This window comes from Macaca thibetana, chromosome 4 (genome assembly GCF_024542745.1).
Source record: "Macaca thibetana thibetana isolate TM-01 chromosome 4, ASM2454274v1, whole genome shotgun sequence".
In the NCBI taxonomy this organism is placed as follows: Eukaryota; Metazoa; Chordata; class Mammalia; order Primates; family Cercopithecidae; genus Macaca; species Macaca thibetana.
Window position 1 is genome coordinate 39,969,732 of NC_065581.1, and position 18,731 is coordinate 39,988,462.

Genomic DNA, 18,731 nt, shown 5'->3' on the forward strand with positions numbered 1-18,731 from the left:
CACACAACAATGACAAGTTGGAGGAAATAATAGAAGAAAAGATCTACTGACCTTAATAGCAAAAGATAAAATAACCAGGAGTAAACAGGGAATAGGAAGATCAATATAAAGCAAACTTGAAAGTGCAACTGAGGGGCAGTAAAAGAGGCTTAAACAAATGGTAGCATACTGTATTCTTGAATAGTAAAACAGTAACTTACAGATGTGTCTTCTCCTTAAGTTATCTGTATAATGTGAGACCAATAAAAATATCAAGAGAAATTTTGGGGACCTGGTCAAGTTAATTCTAAAGAACACAGGGAGAAAATAAACATGTTAAGTATAAGTTTTAAAGAAGAAAGCAAAAATAAGAGTAATAAAGAGGTGTCTAGCCCATTCAGATATTAAAACACACCAAAGAGCTTCAATAATAAAAAGTGAAGTACTAGAATATGGAAAAGCTGTCAGATCAAAATAACAGATCAGAAAGCCCAAAATAGATACAAATACACAAGAAATGTGGTATATGATACAGATGGGTTTAAAATTAGCCTGAAAGAGTTGGGTTATTTAATAAATGAACCTGAGGGAACTAGTTAGATACCTGAACAAATAGATGCCTGAATAAATAAAGTTGGATCCGTATCTGTAACCCCACTCCAAAATAAATACTAGGTAGATAAAGAACTTAAATATAGAAAACGAAAGCAGTGGGTAAACATGGAAATTTTTTTGCCATATGACAAAAACCCAGGTCGTAAAATAAAATACATAAATTTGACAACAAAAAATTTCTACACAGAAACAAAAACAGCAACAAGTTTGAACAAATTGAGCAAAAATATTTGAAATGCATAATTCAAAGAGCCAATTTTCTTCATTTACGAAGAGTTCCTAAATGAAATTTTAAAATTCCCAATAACTCAACAGAAATCATGCAAAGGCTAAAACAGTTCACAGGTAAATACAAATGACTCATAAATTTATAGAAAGATGTTCACCCATAATAAGAAATTTAAATTAAAACTATGAGGTGCCATTTCACCTCTCAGATATTGGCAAAGTACAGAAGACAGTTGGAAAACACCCTGTGTTGGTGAGGATATGAGGAAATTGGCATTTTCATACATTGCTGGTAGGAATGTAAATAAGAATCACTTCTATGCAGGGCAACATCTATCAAACATTTTCAGTCAAATATCCTTTTGCCAGCAAATCTAATTCTAACAAATTATCCCAGAGAAGTATTCCCATATGTTGAAATGACATATGTACAAGGATATTCGTTGTACATTGTTTGCAACAACAAAAGATTAGAAACGACCTAAATATACATTAATGGAGACTTGTTGAGTTACAATCTATCCATACAATGGTATACTCTGTAGCTGTGAAAAAGGAGGAAGCAGCTCTATTTGTGCTGATGTAATTACTAAGAAATATTGTTTGCTCAAAAAGCAAGAGGCACCCAATATTCTTTTCTGGAATTGCCTCTCATCAATTCCTTTTATTCGTTCCTTAACATCCAAGTCCTCAGAATGCATCCAAGCTTGTTATTCTCCTTCATGATTATCACCTTTCTCCCAGGTGGTTTTCTCTGACCAAAATGCTTTTTGCCCCCACCTTCTTTTTTGGGGGAGTACCTAGTCCTCCCTTAAACTCAGCACAGCGCCACTGCCTCCAGGAAGCCCTTCCTGACCCGTGATTTAAGACCCTCTTTTGAGGCTGGGGTCCTCGTTCAGATGACATACTCTCAGTGTGGCTTGCCACACTGCACTGTAACTGTCTGGTTACTGGCTACCTCCCCCATTTGACTGTGAGGTCCTTGAGAAAAGGAACCTTGTCTCCCTTATATCTGTATGAGCCAAGTCCAGCACCAGGACTGGCAAAGTTTAGATGCTCTGTAAATGGATAGATGGATGGATGAATGAATGACATAGAGAATCTACTCCCCACCATAGCATGGATGATCTTTTAGAAATGAAAATTGAGGGCTGGCTGCAGTGGCTTACGCCTGTAAACCCAGCACTTTGAAAAGCCAGGGCGGACAGATTACCTGAAGTCAGGAGTTTGAGACCAGGCAGGCCAGCATACAGTGAAACCCCTTCTCTACTAAAAGTAGAAAAATTAGCTGGGTGTGGTGGCGCATGCCTGTAGTCCCAGCTACTTGGGAAGTTGAGGCAGGAGAATTGCTTGAACCTGGGAGGCAGATCGTGTTACTGCACTCCACCCTGGGGACAGAGTGAGACTCTGTCTCTCAAAAAAAAAAAAAAAAAAAAAAAAAAAAAGAGAGGAAAAAAAAAAGAAAATTGGATCATGTCACTCCCTTACATAAAAACTTCAAATGCATATAAATAAAATTCAAACTCCTAAAAAAGAAAAAAGCAAGCAAGCAAAAGAATAGCGTGTTTAGGATGGTGTCATTTGCAGGCTTGAGAAAGAACAAACACGGCAGGGTAGAGGGAGATGTTCTCCCTATACACCCTACGTACCTCTTGACTTCTAAAATATATTCACAGAAGTACAACAATATTTTATTCCTTCCTGTATTTCCAAAATGGTCTAAAACGAGCATGTACTTCTTGTTGTAATCATTTAAAGAAAACCTCAAAAATAAAGGACGTTTAATTTCTGCGTAGTCTTTGGAGTTAGTTCCTCATTGTTTTAAAGCTATGTTTCTTCTTCTCTCGCTTTGGTGTTCCAAATGAACAGTTTGAAAAATAGCAAACCTCATTGCTCCCTTTAAAAATGCACAACCGTTTTCTTTGCTTGGATCTAATAATCACTAAATTTTCTTCCTATTTTAACATTTATGGTTTACGTCAGCGGCTCTTAATCTTTATTATGCCAGAGATCACATCAGGGAGGCTGTTAAAATGCAGATTCTCAGGATTCTACCCCCAGACATTCTGAGTCAGTGGGGGCCCTGGAATCTGCATTTTACCATTACTACAGGAGATTCCTATGTAGGTGGGTGGTCTATAGACCATACTTTTCAAAACGTTCATCCATGACTTGTTCAGGAAAGAGTATTTTTCATGTAGAAGTGAAAATCCTATATAGTATTTAGGATTGCAAGTGATTTCTCCCTTGAAAAAACACATGCACACACACACACACACACACACCTTACACCTTTATAAGCATTCACATTGTGTCCTATACTTCATAATACAGTTTTGTGTGCACTCATCTTGTCTTCTCTCTCAGCTTTTTGAAAATGGGATGCAAGTCTTTATGTATCCTAGTGCTCCAAAGTTGTGAAATAAAAGTATGTGTGATAGAAACCAAAGCATATGGTTCAAAAGTTACTTTCTTTGGCTTCGGGAGTTGGTTTTCTCTGCCAACTATGTAAATTCTTAGTCATTCCCCTTCTCCTTCCCGCAAAGCTCAGCTATGTGCAAGCAACTGTAACACTGCCTGCTAAGTCTAGAGAGGAGCTGCTGTTTTATTTTAAAATACATATATAAATCACTTCTGGTAGCTTTCTACGCCTTTCCCAGGACCTCTGATGAGCCCTTTCCTCTGTAAATTTTAAACTGGAAAAAAAAAAAATCTGAAAAAGCAGCACAAGTGGTTGAGATAAACATCCCAGAGGGTTTTCTACATTACGTAAATTTTCAAGTGTGAGGTGAAGGGACCCGTGAGGTATAGTGGCAGCTCTACGCCACCGCCTGGTGGCAATATGCTCCATGACATCCCAACCCCACCCCTGCATCCCTGGGCTCTTAGGGACGCTCATCCTATGCAGGAGCTCCTGTGTGTGTGTCCCCAGCAGCGCCAAATCCAGGGCATCTACAACTATTTGCTGGTATGAGTAGCAGGAACTAAAAACACATAGCTCGAATTTTGATGTCTTCTGCCCAACTGAGGGTCACTGGTTCTTTCAATTGTGTAATTTTCTAAGATTTTGCAGCACAGAGCTTTTTAAATGACACACAGGTTAGTCAAAAGACAAATGTGGAAGACTGCCTATACTCAAAGCATAACTCTAATAGCACAAAATACACATGCCTGTCATCACTGGAAAAGCTCCAAAGCTTTTGAGAAAGGTCATTACACCCATCCACAGGGACATTCACCCTCACTCAAACCTGAAAAACTTAGGTCAGGGCTAGCATGAAAGTGACTGAGTCCCAGAGGTACAGCTCAATGACTTGGCCTAAAGAGCAGAGAGAAAAGAGAACTAAGGGTTTACCAGTCTGAAGGATGCTCACATAGGCCTCCAGGGACTCCACATCCACTAAGATTAGGAGACAAAATAACCCCAGATGGTGAGGATGGGAGTGGCAAAAGTTCTTTCAGTAAACATAAAGAACCTCCTAGGAAGTACCTGGAATCTTCTTTAGGGGTTCACTAGAAACTAATTATCTTTACTTGGGAATAAATGATGGCCCTGTCCAAGGTTGGGGGTGGGGAACACACTTGATGGCATTTTGGGGTCCCTTCCAACTTTAGATGTAGAGTTTCACTTAACAGTCTCTATCAGTAGGCAAGATGGGATAATGTGAATAAAAGCAAAAACCAAGTTACTTGTTAAGACTTGAACAGAAACGACTTCACTCGTGTATAAAGTTATCACAGGGATTGCATCTACCTCTGGGATTTCAAGTTCCCTGATGACAGAAGAATCCTTTAATGGAGGCTGCATGCTGGGTTAATGGTCAGGCTATGAGTGGAAATTCTGAGATCAATAGGCCTAAATTCGGGAAATCAAGGCTGCACCTAAAGCCTAATGGTCTGATGAAAGCACCAAATACTTACTGTTCTTTCTTCTTCTCCCTGTCAGGCCTTTAATTGATTCATACCCTATTTTTCCTAATGCCATCATTACATGCACCTTTGGGAAGAGGTGAGGAGAACTGACAAAATTGTTCACAGAAAAGCCCATGCAAGATGGGCTTGAGGCAATCTAGACTCCACCTCAAAAACAGCTGCATTTCAAAAATCACTACTGAGGTCCACCCAACCACAGGTCAAGTCTCCTGTGTGCTTAAGTCTTTACCCCACTGGGATTACTAATTGGATCAAACCTCTCTAATTCAGAGTTACAGGCATTTTGTTTTAGGGGAAAGTTTGAATTATACGTTTTTAAAATACAAATGAGTTCTTTCCTACAGCAATGCTTACTGCCCTGAGCACTGCAGTAAAACTTGGATTAGGGAATTACTCCCTTGTGTGGGACTTTTATGAAATGGAGAAGTCCAAGGAAAGTATCAAGAAAATTAAGAAAGCCTTAAGAAAATAAATCAGTCAACAAAATTGTATCTTAAATACAATCAAAACTTCATGTTTAATAGGGATTCATCTGTTTCCCATACTCTCTTACATGTCCAGTTCAGACAGAAATCATGGAAGAAAAGACTTTTCTGTGAGCTAGAACGGACCACCTGCTTGACCGGATGGCTCTGAGGAATAGCCAAACTCCCAATGGGCAAAGGGCTGTGAGGAAGAGCAACACATATCAGAAGAATTTTCAACAAGGGCTGAAACACCATGAAGTTAGCCACAAAATGGAATTAATGAGAGAAGCCCCAACCCAATGGGAGTCTGCCTGATTTTAACGAACCCAAACTCTAACATTGTACTGGAAGAGGAAGGAACATTAAAATCCAGCCTGATTATCACTGTTTACAGAATTTCTCACCAGAGGCCCACAGATGAAAAGGCTGCTTACTCTAAAGCCCTTAGAACCCTATAGTGAACTGCACATGCGAGGGATCTAGGCTGCGTGCTCCTTATGAGACTCTAATGCGTGATGATCTGAGGTGGAAGTTTCATCCCGAAACCACCTCCACCACCACCCCGTCCATGGAAAAACTGTCTTCCACAAAACTGGTCCCTGGTGCCAAAAAGGTTGGGGACTGCTGCCTTAGAATATAAGAAACAACTCAAGCAGCCAACAGGTCTGGAGTTACACTTCCAGCCCTCCCCTTTGTACACACTCAATACTTCTTGCTGAACTGGCTATTAATAACCACTTGTGAAATCCCTCCCCACACCTGCACTTAGTCCTTTGTCTCTTCCTACCTTCCTTTACTGAGTGGTGACAAAATAATAGAGAGTGGAAGATGGTGATGGGCAATGAAGAGGGACCTATTTCTGAAGAGATGTTTTAAAGATATTTTATTTTTCAATACCAGTAATGACTGAAAATGAAAGAATTAAAGCAGGAAGCAAAACAAAAACAAACAAGAAACCCAAAACTTGCAACCTAAACTTTCTGGGAAAAAAAAAAATTGCTATAAATGTTAAAAGACTTAAAGAGAACATTTACAATGCAGCCCTGATGTACCTAATCATTACTTCAAATGGCTGGATGTTTTAAGCTGAGAATCTTCCCAGTGCCTTTCTAGTGCTCTAAAATCATCCCCCAAACAGATGAGAAATGAGACAAACAGGTCTCCCTTCTTGAGTACATAATTTTTATAAATTGCATCGGACCCACAGTGAATGTACTTTAGAGAGTTTCCCCAACACTAAAGAGAAATTCAAAGATCAAATGGCAGCAAAAGATCAGGGAAAGAATGTAGAAGAACCATGCAGTCACAGAGCTAACCTGCAAGCTGCCCTTAGTCCTATACACCTGAAATCAAATCCATAGCCAGTGGTGAGGAAGACATCAGAAGTTAGCTGCATGATGGCACAGCTGGGTCCTATCTCCCTGCCAGGGGTCTCAACTGTAACTCGCGCTCCAACTGCTCTGCAGTCAGGGTGCCCTGGATGGCTTCGCAGCCCGGATTGAACACAGAGTAGGCGCTCTTCTCTCCCTCTTTCTTCTCTTCAGGGCCTCGTGTCCCGACGTACATCCAATAGAACAAGGACAGGACAAAATATGCCAGGCCAAATTCCAGTTCCACAAACAATCCCAGCAGGACCAACCAGAGAAGAACCTTCAAGAAGGTGATATTGGTCAGGAAAGACTGGTCCCAGCATGATGGTAGAGGAATGGCTATGTTCCATGGTGGCTGTGATGTGCTGCCCTGGGGTTGCGGCGCTTCCTAGGATACACAAACAAAAGAAAGAATAAAGGGTAATGGAGCTGAGATGATCAAAACTAATCTGAAAAGGCAGTTTTCATTGCTGTGAGAAGGCTGCTGGCTCATTGATTTCTATTCTCTCACCCTACTCTCTAAAACAATCACCTCCAAAGAACTATGTCCTCTGCTCCAACTGAATCAAAACTGATCAGCACTTAGTGAGATGAGACCTAATAAAAGCCCTACAGCATTCAGACAGATTCTTATTCGTGGGAGTCATTTCTTCAGATTAGTCTGCTGCTAAGAAGAGCTAATTTGTGCCCCATACGGAAACTCCTGAATAACCGATAATGCAACAGTCATGACAAATGCTTCAAACACAGAGTCAACGTACCTTTGTTGATCTGATTAGATGACCTAAAATATTATGACTGGCATGATTCTAAAATAGAGACAGGAAACAAAAATCCTTTTCACGTTTAAAAAAAAAAAAAACAAATCAGCCAGGCGCACACTTGTAATCCCAGCACTTTGGAAAGCTGAGGCAGGCAGATTACTTGAGCTCAGGAGTTTGAGACCAGCCTGGCCAACATGGTGAAACCTCATCTCTACTAAAAATACAAAAATTAGCCAGCATGGTGGCACATGACTATAATCCCAGCTACTCAGGAGGCTGAGGCATGAGAATTGCTCAAACCTGGGAGATGGAAGATGCAGTGAGCTGAGATTGCACCACCACACCCTAGCTTGGGTGACAGAGCAAGACACTGTCTCAAAAACAACAAAAACCACTGTTACAGCCATTACTGGGCCCTCTTACCTTCCCATCCCCGTGACTAACCTACACAGGTCGTTGTCACTCACCCAAGGCCCAGCCAATGTCTCCTAACTAGACTCCCTGCCTCCTATCTCTTCCCTCCCCAAGCCATCCTATGTACAACTGCTAAATGAATTTTCTTAAAGACCGATCATCCTCCTGCCCACAAATCTTCAAAAACTTTCACTGCCTACAGGATAAAATCCAAATTCCTTGGGCTGGAACCCAAGGCCCTCAATTTGTTCAACAGATTGAAATGCCAGTACACAGGCTCCTGTGCCAGATGCTAATGGCAGACACAGGTATTTAGACAGCTCTGTGTCCAGTCCACTGTTCTCAGAACTCTTTGAGCATGCCCTACAATAAGGAATACATTTGAGACTGTAACCCAGAATACATATATGCAACAACCTTTCACAAGTCAACACTTACCCTCCCGGAGACATTCTCTTGTATTTCCTATTCTATTTTAAAAACATTTTTAATAGGGGACAAGATCTTCTATATTAATTTCACCATCCACTAGTGGGTCACAGTGGTCTAGGAAATTCCATTACAACAGGATCCACAATCTTTTGTTCTATAAATGACCCTTCTACTCCAGCTTAACTGGTCTTATTACCCAAAGATATTCTCAGTCCTCATCTCAGGCCTAGAATTCCATCCACTTCCTCTTTCTTCCTCAACTATTTGCCTTCCATCCAGGCAAGCACAGTTCATGAACTGTCAGCCCTGACCTCCCTGGCCATCAGGGAGGGTGCCCCCTCTGCCTCCCCAAGCACCAGCTAGCTCTCCTGCTCATTGAGCATCAAACTATTTAGTACTACAGTGTCTCTCTTTTAATATAGGTCATGTGATGTGTGATGCCAGATTGTTTAAGTACCAGAAGGCAACGTGTCTCCAGATCCAAACACAGCATCCCATACTTAGGTTCTCAATACATAGCAGAACTTTTAATTCATCTCTTCAGTTACATCCCCTATTCTTCTTCACATGAATATTTAAAAGGGGATCACAAATACTGGTTATCTGATTTATGATGCTTCAGAAGTTCTATTTTGTCAGAACCTTCTTTTTATAGCATCAACACTGAAATTAGTATCTCTTCGGTTCGATTAGAAAGTCTGATTGGAGAGGCCCTTATATTATCAGCCACATCCCTGACCCCTGATACTCTAAGAAACGTCTGTTTCAGATTTGACATGCATGCACAGTACTTCTGGCCCAAGAAGAATGCATCTGGGCAGTGTACTGGGCAAGGGGGAGAGTAGCATGAGACGACAGGGCTAAGGAGGGAGGGCAGGAGGGTGGGAGCCAGATCAAGTACAGCCAGGCAGGCTGCAGTGAAGATTCTGGAAATGGGAAACAGCTGAAGGTCTAAGCAGGGAACTTATAATCCACCTTTCATTTAAGACTGCTCCAGCTGTCATCTGGAGCAAGGGTTCCCAATCCCGGGACCCATATGGATTTGTGGCCTGTTAGGAACCAGGCCATACAGCAGGTGGTGAGTGGCCAGTGAGCATGCATTACTGCCTGAGCTCCACTTCCTGTCAGATCAGCGGTGGCATTAGATTCTCATAAGACCATGAACCCTATTGTGAACTGCGCATGCGCAGGATCTAGGGCGCCCGCTCCTTATGAGAATTTAACTCATGCCTGATGATCTGAGGTGGAACAGCTTCATCCTGAAGCCATTTCTCCCCACCCCTGGGTAGAAAAATTGTCTTCCACGAAATCCCTGGTGCTAAAAAGGTTGGGGAGGAGGCCTAGCAAGAGAGAGCCAGACATTGACCAGGGGGGTGACAGCAGTCAGATGGAAATAATGGATTGATAGACACAAAATACATTTTGAATGTACATGTTGAAATTCACAATAAACTAAATTTATCATTTAGGGAGTATAAAAAGAAGAATGCTCCTATGCCACCATTTACTGAGAGCCTTCAAATGTATGAACTCTTGTAATCCAGGAGGCAGGCATTATTATTCCCAATTTACTGATAAGAAAACACTAAGAGATTAAGTAATTTCCCTAAAGCCATACAACTAGTGATAGGCAGAGATGAGGTCAGTCTGGGATCCTAGGATGGTCTCCTCCAAAACCCATTTTATTTAATTAAGGGCCTTTATAGGGGCTGGCAAGAGAAAGGTTAGGGAGCTAGAGGGAGATGGGTGTGGGGGGCGGGGGGGGGGGGGGTAAACAAACTGACGAAGGGAACAAACAAAGAAGAGGAGAGATACGGACATTCCTCTGCCTCATTTGGAATTTGTCTGAGTACCACTTCCCTTCTGCTGTAAAACCTGGGTGAAGAAGTGTTTATGACTGTTGCATCACACACAGGCATGGTCCAAGGAAGGCACTGCCATACCTCAAATATCAGGCTGCTTCCTACCTCAGGGCCTCTGCACTTGTGGTTCCCTCTGAGAGGAATGCTACCTTCCCCTCACATATCACCTGGTTGGCCCCCTCCTACTACAAACAGCAAAACTGTCACCATATGTGCCCTTGGCTTAGTCCCCGTTTTTGCCAGGGTGGTTTCTTCTTGTTAAATGTCTCCTCCTTAGTGAGTTCTCCCTGCTCAGCTGATTTAAAACAGTACTCTGCTACCCTCACCCCTAATTCACTATCACAATCTACTGGTTCTATCTTTTTTCTTTCATAGCATTTATCTGGTTTTGTTTATTGTCCTCCTTTCCCTGTTGCCCAAGCTCAAATGCAAGTTGTACAAGAGTAGCACTTGTGTCTTAATCACACTGTCTCCCAGGATTTAGGACAAAGGCTGGAACACGGTGGGCACATGACAAGATTTTTGTTGAATGAATGAATGATAGTGAGGGAAAGGGAGAAATTCAAGATAACTACTAGATTTTGGAGGGGTGAGGCAAAGCTGTGCTTAGCCAGGCGACTCCAAAGGAGAGCCTTTGAGCAGAAAGCCAGCCTGAGCCAAGGCCTGGAGGTCAGGAGTGGTGGATGGGTATGGGGAATGGGTTCTGGGGCAGGGTGGTATGCAGGGGGCTTGCCTGGGATATGGCTGGAGAGGGAAGCAGGAGGCTTCTATAGGAATTTTAAAAGTTACCAGCATTTTTGTCTTAATGTGGAAGAAGCTCGTCACAGAATTATTTCGGGAAACTGCTTTTCTCCAAGCAAAATCTGGTAGTGGGAAGGAGGATGTGGATACTTCCTCATCAATGACTACTGAAAAGATGCAGCAGCATTGTCGGTCAGAGGGAGGCCCGGGTGGGGGCAGAGGCATCATTGTGGTCAGAGCTCGGCCCAGATGGAGGCCACAGTGGCTTCCATCCATGGCATAGCACGAGGCAGCTGCAGCCTTGGCGGTTCACTTGTGTTGCCCCAAATGACATGGTTTAGTTATTTTGATGGCCAAAGAGTATTCCTTTGTGCATATACATTACAGTTTCTCGATCCCTTCATCTGTGGATGGACAGGAGATAAAATTTTTGGAATCTCCATGCCTGAGATTAAAAGGTGTGGGACTTTCTCTACCAGGCTCATTTCTTTGGACCTAATGTCCTCTAGGTTTCTCCACGTGGCTGTGGATGACAGGATTTCCCAAAGGTTTATGGCTGAAGCATATTCCACAGTGTATCTGTATGGTGGTTTCTTTATCCCTTCAGCTGTTGGGTGGACAGGACAGGTCATTTACCATGATGACCTCTAGGTTCAACAGTGTGGCTGCAAATGATGTAATTTCATTATATTTTTCTGGATGAAGAGTATTCCATTTGTGTATATATACTACAGTTTCTTTATCCCTTCATCTGTGGATGAACAGGTTTCTCCACATGACTGCAAATGGATTTCATCCATTTCTGTGGTGAAAGGGTATTCCATTCTGGATATATATTTGTTTTGTCATCCCTTCATCAAGGGAATAACAGGTTCAACTGTGTGGCTCCAGATGATATGATTTCAGTATATGTGCATGGCTGAAGGGTATTCCATTGTGAATGAATACTACAGTTTCTGTATCCCTTCATCTGTGGATGAACAGGTCTTTCTCCACGTTGCTGGAAGTGGGGTGATGTCCTAAAGTTTGATGGCTGAAGAGTATTCCACTGTGCATATATCCTAGAGTTTCTGTATTCCTTCATCTGTGAATGAACAGGACTGTTTTACATTTGGCTTATGCCAATGGCCATGTGGAAGCAGTCACTCTCCAGGTGAACTGAAAATGCCAGACTGACATTGGTGGCAAACGAAACAGGATGCCTTTGATGAAGGCTGTACATTGCCAGGAAGAGATTTGTGTCATCACTCTGCTAGAACGTGGCACCAATCCAGATCTTATGGATGTCTACAGCAACAACGCACTACACTATGCTATCTATAATGAGAACACACTACTGGCAGAAAAACTGCCTTCACACCATGTGAATACTGAAGTGCTGAACAAGCATGGAAATACACCACTTTATAGTTTGCAAAACACAGCAAAAGGTGGAATTTTAGTGAAGAAACAAGCAAATGTACATGCTGTTGATAGGTTGAAAAGAACAGCCCTCATGGCTGTTGTACATTATGGCTTGTCAGGTATAGTTAGCATTCTTCTTCAACAAAGTATATGCATACTCAAGAGTATGTATTAACAGACTGCAGAAGATCATGCTATTTCTGATGGTCTGACAAACACAACAAATTTTGCAACATTAAAAAAAAAGATACTTGAAAACGGTCTTCAAAACAACCACCCAGAAGAAGCATCCAAGAAGAATGCAAGTTTGAAAAAAGGAGGAGCAAGTGCAAAAGATTCTGGGAGTTCTGAAGCATCTGCATTCAGTATTTTCAAAAAACTGTGTGTTGACTCATGCCCTAAACCAGATGATGAAGACTTGACTTTTACTACCAAGCAGAGTATCCCTGAGAGTGTTTCAAGGTCTTTACTTGGACCTTCACATAAAAAAGGAAAAAAATACATAGTAAATGAAAAGGGAGAAGGGCCTCCTGAAAAACATCTTTCCCTAAAGCCTACCATGGAAATGAAAGATTCTGTTGTGAAGAAAGCAATAGAAAGGAAGAATGAACAAACATTGAAAGCAGAACAAGAAGTACAAGTGACCTCAGAGGAAGAACAAGAAAAGCTTGAAAGTGAAAATAAATAGCCACAGGTTGAAGAAGCTAGAAAGAAGTACAAAAGTAAAAACAAAAAACAAAAAACAACAACAAAAAAAAAAACAGTATCAAAAAAACCTGTAGGATAGTACATCTGCTGATGACGATGATAAATTAATTCAACAAAGGAAGAGTGGAAAACCTTACCATCAGCGATTTCCTAGGAAGAAGAATGAAGAGTATGCTAGGCCTGCAAAGAAAATGTCAAATGAAGAGAAAAAGGTCAAAAAGCAAACTCATTTAGAGATGAACCTGATGACTTAACTCGGCTATCTGAAACAGCTTCAGAGGATCATGAGGAATCTTACCCTCATTATAAGAAGTTTATGATGCTCATTAAGCAATATGGAATGGATTGTAATGATTCTCATATCCTAATGGAAATCCACAATGCATTTATTTCATGTGAAAAGTCACTGGACCTTAAAAAAAATTATCTGTGAACAACTTACACTAGACAATAAAAATATGAAAACTGAGTTTAGTGTACTGAAGAAGGAGCTATCCAAAACACAAGAAATGAAGTCACAGTTCAATATTAAAAAGTGGAATGGAAACAAGAACTCTACAGTTTGAATGCACCTTAAAAGAAGAAGATGAGAAGAAATGCTAATATGTTGTATGAAAACATTAGGGAAGAGTTAGAAAGGAAAGTGGAGCAACATAGGAAAGAAGTTGAAGTAAAAGAACAGCTTGAACTGACCATCGGATCACTAGAAATGGAATTGAAGGCTTGAAGAAATACTTTAAGTCAAGATTCTTGCAGTCATAGAAAAAAGAAAGACCTGATGCATGAAAATTGCTTGTTGAAGAGAGATATTGCCTTTATTGTGTATGTAAGTATACACAATAAAAAATAAGAACCTCAAAAAGGAAAAGAAATATTTAAGGACATTGAAATTATTAAAGAAATGAATGGTGACCTTCAAGAGACTATAAAACTCAATGGAAAAATGTTAACAAAAACAGTATCCCAGTATAGTCAACAGCTTAACGACCTCAAAACTGAGAACAAAATGCTCAAGTCTCAACTGGAGAAGGAGAAACAAAACAAGGAAAGACTAGAAGCTGAAGTTGAGTCATTCCATGCTAGACTGGCTGCTGCTGTAAGTGAGCGTGATCAAAGTGTGAAAACAAAAAGAGACCTAGAACTTTAGAGAGAGCACAAGACGTTTCTTTACAAGAAAGAAAATGAGTTCTGATATTTCTGAACTAAAAGATAATAATGAGTTTTTAACTGAGCAACTTTCCGAAGCTCAAATTAAATTCAATACCCTAAAAAGTAAACTCCACGACACAAGAAATTCTCTCAGAGAAAAGGTTTTGGTTTTATAAAGTGTACAAAAAGACCTAAGCCAAGTAAATCCTTTGGAAAGTGGGACTACGTAGAGGAGAGAATATCTCAACTACAACGTGAAAATCTGCTGCCTCAACAACTAGATGGTGCTCATAAGAAAGGGGTACCTTACAAAAGGTAATTAATATCCAAGGATGCTGCCTTGAGAGTGAAAAGGAAGGTCTTCTGCTAGAAGGGAAAATTGAGGAGTTAATCAATGAATGTAATCATTTAAAAGACTGTTTCAGTATGAAAAAGAGAAAGCTGAAGGAGAAGTAAGTATCAAAAAAGATAAACATTCTTAAACTCCCAGAAGGAAAATTTAAAATATTTGGCTATGGCTACATGTTGAACCTAGTTGAATATAAAAATTAATAGATGAAAAATGTGTTTACCATACTGTATAATTCCATTTACATGAAACATCCAGAAAAGACAAATGTATAGAGATAGAAAGTAGATTGACGTTTGTGCAGGGCTGGGGTTGGAAACGGGTAGTAACTGCTAACGTGCATGAGGGGTCTCCTTGGAGTGATGGAGGCGTTCTAAAGTTGGATTGTAGTGATGGTTGCATGACTCAGTAAATTTACTAAAAATCTTTGAATTGTATGTTAAAAGAGATAAATTCTGTAGTATGTAAATCTTATTTCAATAAAGCTGTTTCAATTAAAACACAAAAATTAAAAATAATTTTTAAAAAATAGAATGCTAAAATCTCTGACAGGCCACAGTGTGCCATCAAAATTATCTGACATGAATTGTAAATTAGAAATTTTCTTTTCTAAACTAGAGGCAGAATCTGAAGAAAAAAAATTAAATGAGAATTTTCACACCAGAGCAAACCCAGAAATGGTAACAGTCAATGAAAACGAGCTTAAGGCAGAGTCCCTTATGAAAAACAGAGCAATTAACAAGAAACTGGAGGTCCAGCATTTCCTCTCATCCTTTGGCCATCAGGGTTCTCAATAATGGAAGTTTTTCTCTGAGTTCAGTTTCTCTGGGTCCAACTCAATGATCTCATTCCTTTGGAAATGAGACATACAGTCAAAAGCTCATTGCGTGGGTTAGACATTGTTTTTAACTGCAGAGAGAAAAAGAATAAGGGAAATGGTTTCTAAAATCTTAAGCAAGTGTTGTACTTAGAAAGTTCTAGTCAACAACAAAATTATCCAAAGACAATTAACACAAACTGCACACAAGAATTGTTTGAACTCTGCTGCGCTCTTTTCACCTTTCTGCAAGTCACCTGGAATCCTGTATATCACTGAGAATATCAAATCAAAATTAATAGGTTCACTAATTTTTAAAAATTCCCTCAAATCAAATGTGCAATAATAGATGAACTTAACGGAAACAATTTTAAGGCGAGAAAGGTACACTTTTCTTCCACTACATTTTCATTTTAAAGGGAATTTTTTAGTTCTTATTACATTTAGGAGGAACAAAGCCCTTGGCACAAATTATTACAAAGCACTTATCCCTTGATACGTTTTGTCCTGTATTTCCACATAGACATTTCAATCTCACCGCAAGCCACCTTAGCATTTTACTGATGAGTTAAAACTAAATGAAAACACAAAAGGATGCAAATTAAATTCATCTGCAAAATAAGAGATTATCAAAAGAATTAAATGTGAAAAGGTTTTCATACTAAATCACTTTGTTTTTGTCTTGAACATTGACTGTGGAACTTGAATAAGCTTCTGCCACTACCGCAGTTTCAGTTACCACACTTTGGTAAATTCTGTATTCAAATGCATTTCTAAGTCACAGGCTATGTGGGCTACTAGCTGCATGTGCCCCAGGTGCGAATCAAATGAAGTTTTAATTACTGCTACTTTTGATCAGTATCCAATTAGACCTTTTACCCTCCATTAGCAGAGGGCTGTGGCTCAACTTGGTTGTGGAGAGGTTTCCCGAAGCCACAGGGCGTCACGATAACTCAATTCGGGGTAAATAAATTCAGGGCAGAGGTGCTTTCTTCCAGAACCCTCGACTCTCGCCTCCTGCCTCGAATCAGGAGCTGCATGGGTCGCGGGCTGGAAAGAAAATATCAAAACCGGTAACAGTGCTGACACGTGGGGCGGGAGATGAGCGGTCCAGCCCTGGAGCAGGAGGGAAGCGCCAGCAGCCCCGCCTCCGGCAGCTAGGGCCACACCCCCGGCAGCTAGGGCCACACCCCCGGCAGCTAGGGCCGCCCCCTCGACTGTGGCTCCGAGGCCACGTCTTAGGGCCGAGGTTTCCGTCTTCTCACCTGAACTAGGCCGGGCTGAGCTCGGGCACTCGCGGGCCTAGGTTTCCATACCAGGAACCGCTTTAGCCACCCTGAGGCTGCCTTTAGAGTCGCTGCTGCTTCCGCCTTCTCTCCTGGGGTTTGTGCGCCCTGACTGGCAGCGCTGGGTCGGGCTGCCAGACCCGCCCGTTTCCGCGCGGCCCGAAACTCAGCTAACCGTTGTTCCATGGCGCGCGCCTCGCGTCCGTTGGCCGGTAAGAGAGCGCGCGCCCGCAGGCCGCACAGCCGTTGCCTCCTCTCGTCCCCCGCCGGGCCGCCGTGCGCCTGCGTGACAGGAGCCCCTGCTGCGCGTGCGCAGGGGTGTGACCCGCGTCCACTTCGTTTGTGAAGTCTAGCGGGTGGCGTGTGTCCTCAGCCGTCCTCTCTTCACAGGCGAAGTGTCACCTCCTCAAGCCAAGTCTAAAGCACAGGGGTGCCCCATTGCCCCTCTCCCAAGGGCCGCTCTGCCTTGCTCCACCTCACTTAAGGGCTTGAGCACCCACTGATCCGGCGTCCTGTATTCGGGATCTCTGTTGTTGGGCACCAATAAAGAACGCCACAGTGAGAAGATGGTTCCAGGGCATGGGAGACGCCCGTGATCCCTAGGACTTTCCAGCGCTACATCCTACCCTTTTTCTCTTATCAAGGGTATGCCAATCTTAGTACCTGGGGGTGACTTTCTCACTGCTCACAAAGCAGGCTGTGCAGCTCCATCATTGCTCTTGCCACGTTGGGAAATTGTCTCGTTTTGTGTCTAGATACGTCAGAACCTTAAAAAACCAACAACAAAAACTTTCATTGGGATGCAACATAAAATACACATATCTTGAGAGTATGGCTCAGTAGATTTGCTCTTATGTATGCACCTGTGTAACTACTACCCAGATGGAGATAAAGAACATTTCTGTACTCTGGGAGTTTCCTTGTGCCCTGTCCCAATCAGTACCCTCCCAAAAGGACACAGTTCAGGTTAGGGGCTGTTTTATACGTTCTTAAAGCTGTAAGTATCTAACTAAGTGTCACTCACATAATTAAGACTCAAATATTTGTTGGATCTGGCTGAGGTTGAATCGAGAAATTAGACAGAACGGAGTCATCCATTCCTTTAACAAACGTTTACCTAGGGCCTGCTCTGTTTCAAGTCACAGGCACTGGGGATGCTGGGATGAAAGGAAAAAACAAACCAGAAAACCTGTTTTCTTAGAGCTTACACTCCAAATGGAAAGACAGACAATAAACAAATGTGTAACTACATGTTTCATGTCATACCAGGTACTGATAAGTGCTGTGAAGAAAAGTGAAGCAAAGTAGGCAATGGTGGAGGTATTAGAGAAGACCTCCCTGAAGGTTTGTCATTTGAGCATAGACTTAAATGAGTGAGTGAGGCATGTAGATATCTGAACAGGAGTGTTTCAGTCAAAGGAAACAAGTGCAAATGTCCAGAGGCCTCAAATAGCGTGCTTGACCTGTTCACAGAACATCAGGGAGGCTGTTATGACTGGATTGGAAGGAGGGAGAGGGAGTCAGGAAGGGAGGGAGGGAGGGAGGGAGTGAGGGCACGAGGGAGAGAGGGGAGGAGGGAGGGAAAGAATGACAGAAAATAAAGATGCTAGGGACAAGATCATGCATGTAAGGCCCTGTAGGCCATGGTGAAGACTAAGTGTGGTGGGAAGCAGTTAGTGGATTTTGAGCAGGAGATAATATGATATGACATATTTTTAAAGGATTACACTGGCTGATGGAGGTATAATCCTTTGATCCTTCCAGGATGCAAGAATAGAAGAAGGGAAAACAGCTAGGAATAAATATAGTAGAATGAGAGATTGTAGTAGTTTGAGCTGGAGTGGTAGTGATGGAGGTCACGAGAACTGGTCAGATTCTGAATGTATTTTGAAGATCTGAGCCAACATGGCGTGAGACAGATTGGATGCAGAATGTGAGAAAAAAAGGTATCAAGGATGACAGGGCCAGCCATGGTGGCCCACGCCTATAATCCCAGCACTTTGGGAGGCCGAGACAGGGGGATCGCTTGAACCTGGGAGTTCAAGAACAGCCTGGGCAACATAGCAAGACCATGTCACTATAAAAAAAAAAAAAGGATGACAGTTGCTACCCCACTCGTCCCGCCCCCGCATACACACACACATGCCCTGAGCAACCAGGCAAATGATGCTGGAGCCCTCTACTGAAATGAGGGCATACTGGGAAGAGAGGAT

At 41.9% G+C, this 18,731-nt stretch overlaps 3 protein-coding genes across 4 annotated transcripts in view; 1 reads left to right on the forward strand and 2 right to left on the reverse strand.

The window, feature by feature from the left end:
- The window catches only part of GLO1 (glyoxalase I), a 453,994-nt gene that overhangs the window by 431,432 nt on the left and 3,831 nt on the right, over positions 1 to 18,731 (reverse strand). The window lies entirely within an intron of this gene.
- Positions 1 to 18,731, forward strand: part of DAAM2 (dishevelled associated activator of morphogenesis 2) — a 979,794-nt gene that overhangs the window by 179,433 nt on the left and 781,630 nt on the right. The window lies entirely within an intron of this gene.
- Positions 6,089 to 16,827, reverse strand: SAYSD1 (SAYSVFN motif domain containing 1). 2 transcript variants are annotated; one of them, XM_050787838.1, is made up of 2 exons: positions 16,498 to 16,827; positions 6,089 to 6,980 (listed from the first exon to the last, which is right to left on the reverse strand). In XM_050787838.1, the coding sequence occupies exons 1-2, from the start codon at positions 16,702 to 16,704 to the stop codon at positions 6,636 to 6,638; spliced, it is 552 nt and encodes a 183-aa protein (XP_050643795.1). In that variant the 5' UTR covers positions 16,705 to 16,827; the 3' UTR covers positions 6,089 to 6,635. The 2 variants fall into 2 exon arrangements, with proteins under 2 accessions (XP_050643795.1, XP_050643794.1); XM_050787837.1 differs by lacking the exon at positions 16,498 to 16,827 and adding an exon at positions 10,854 to 15,324.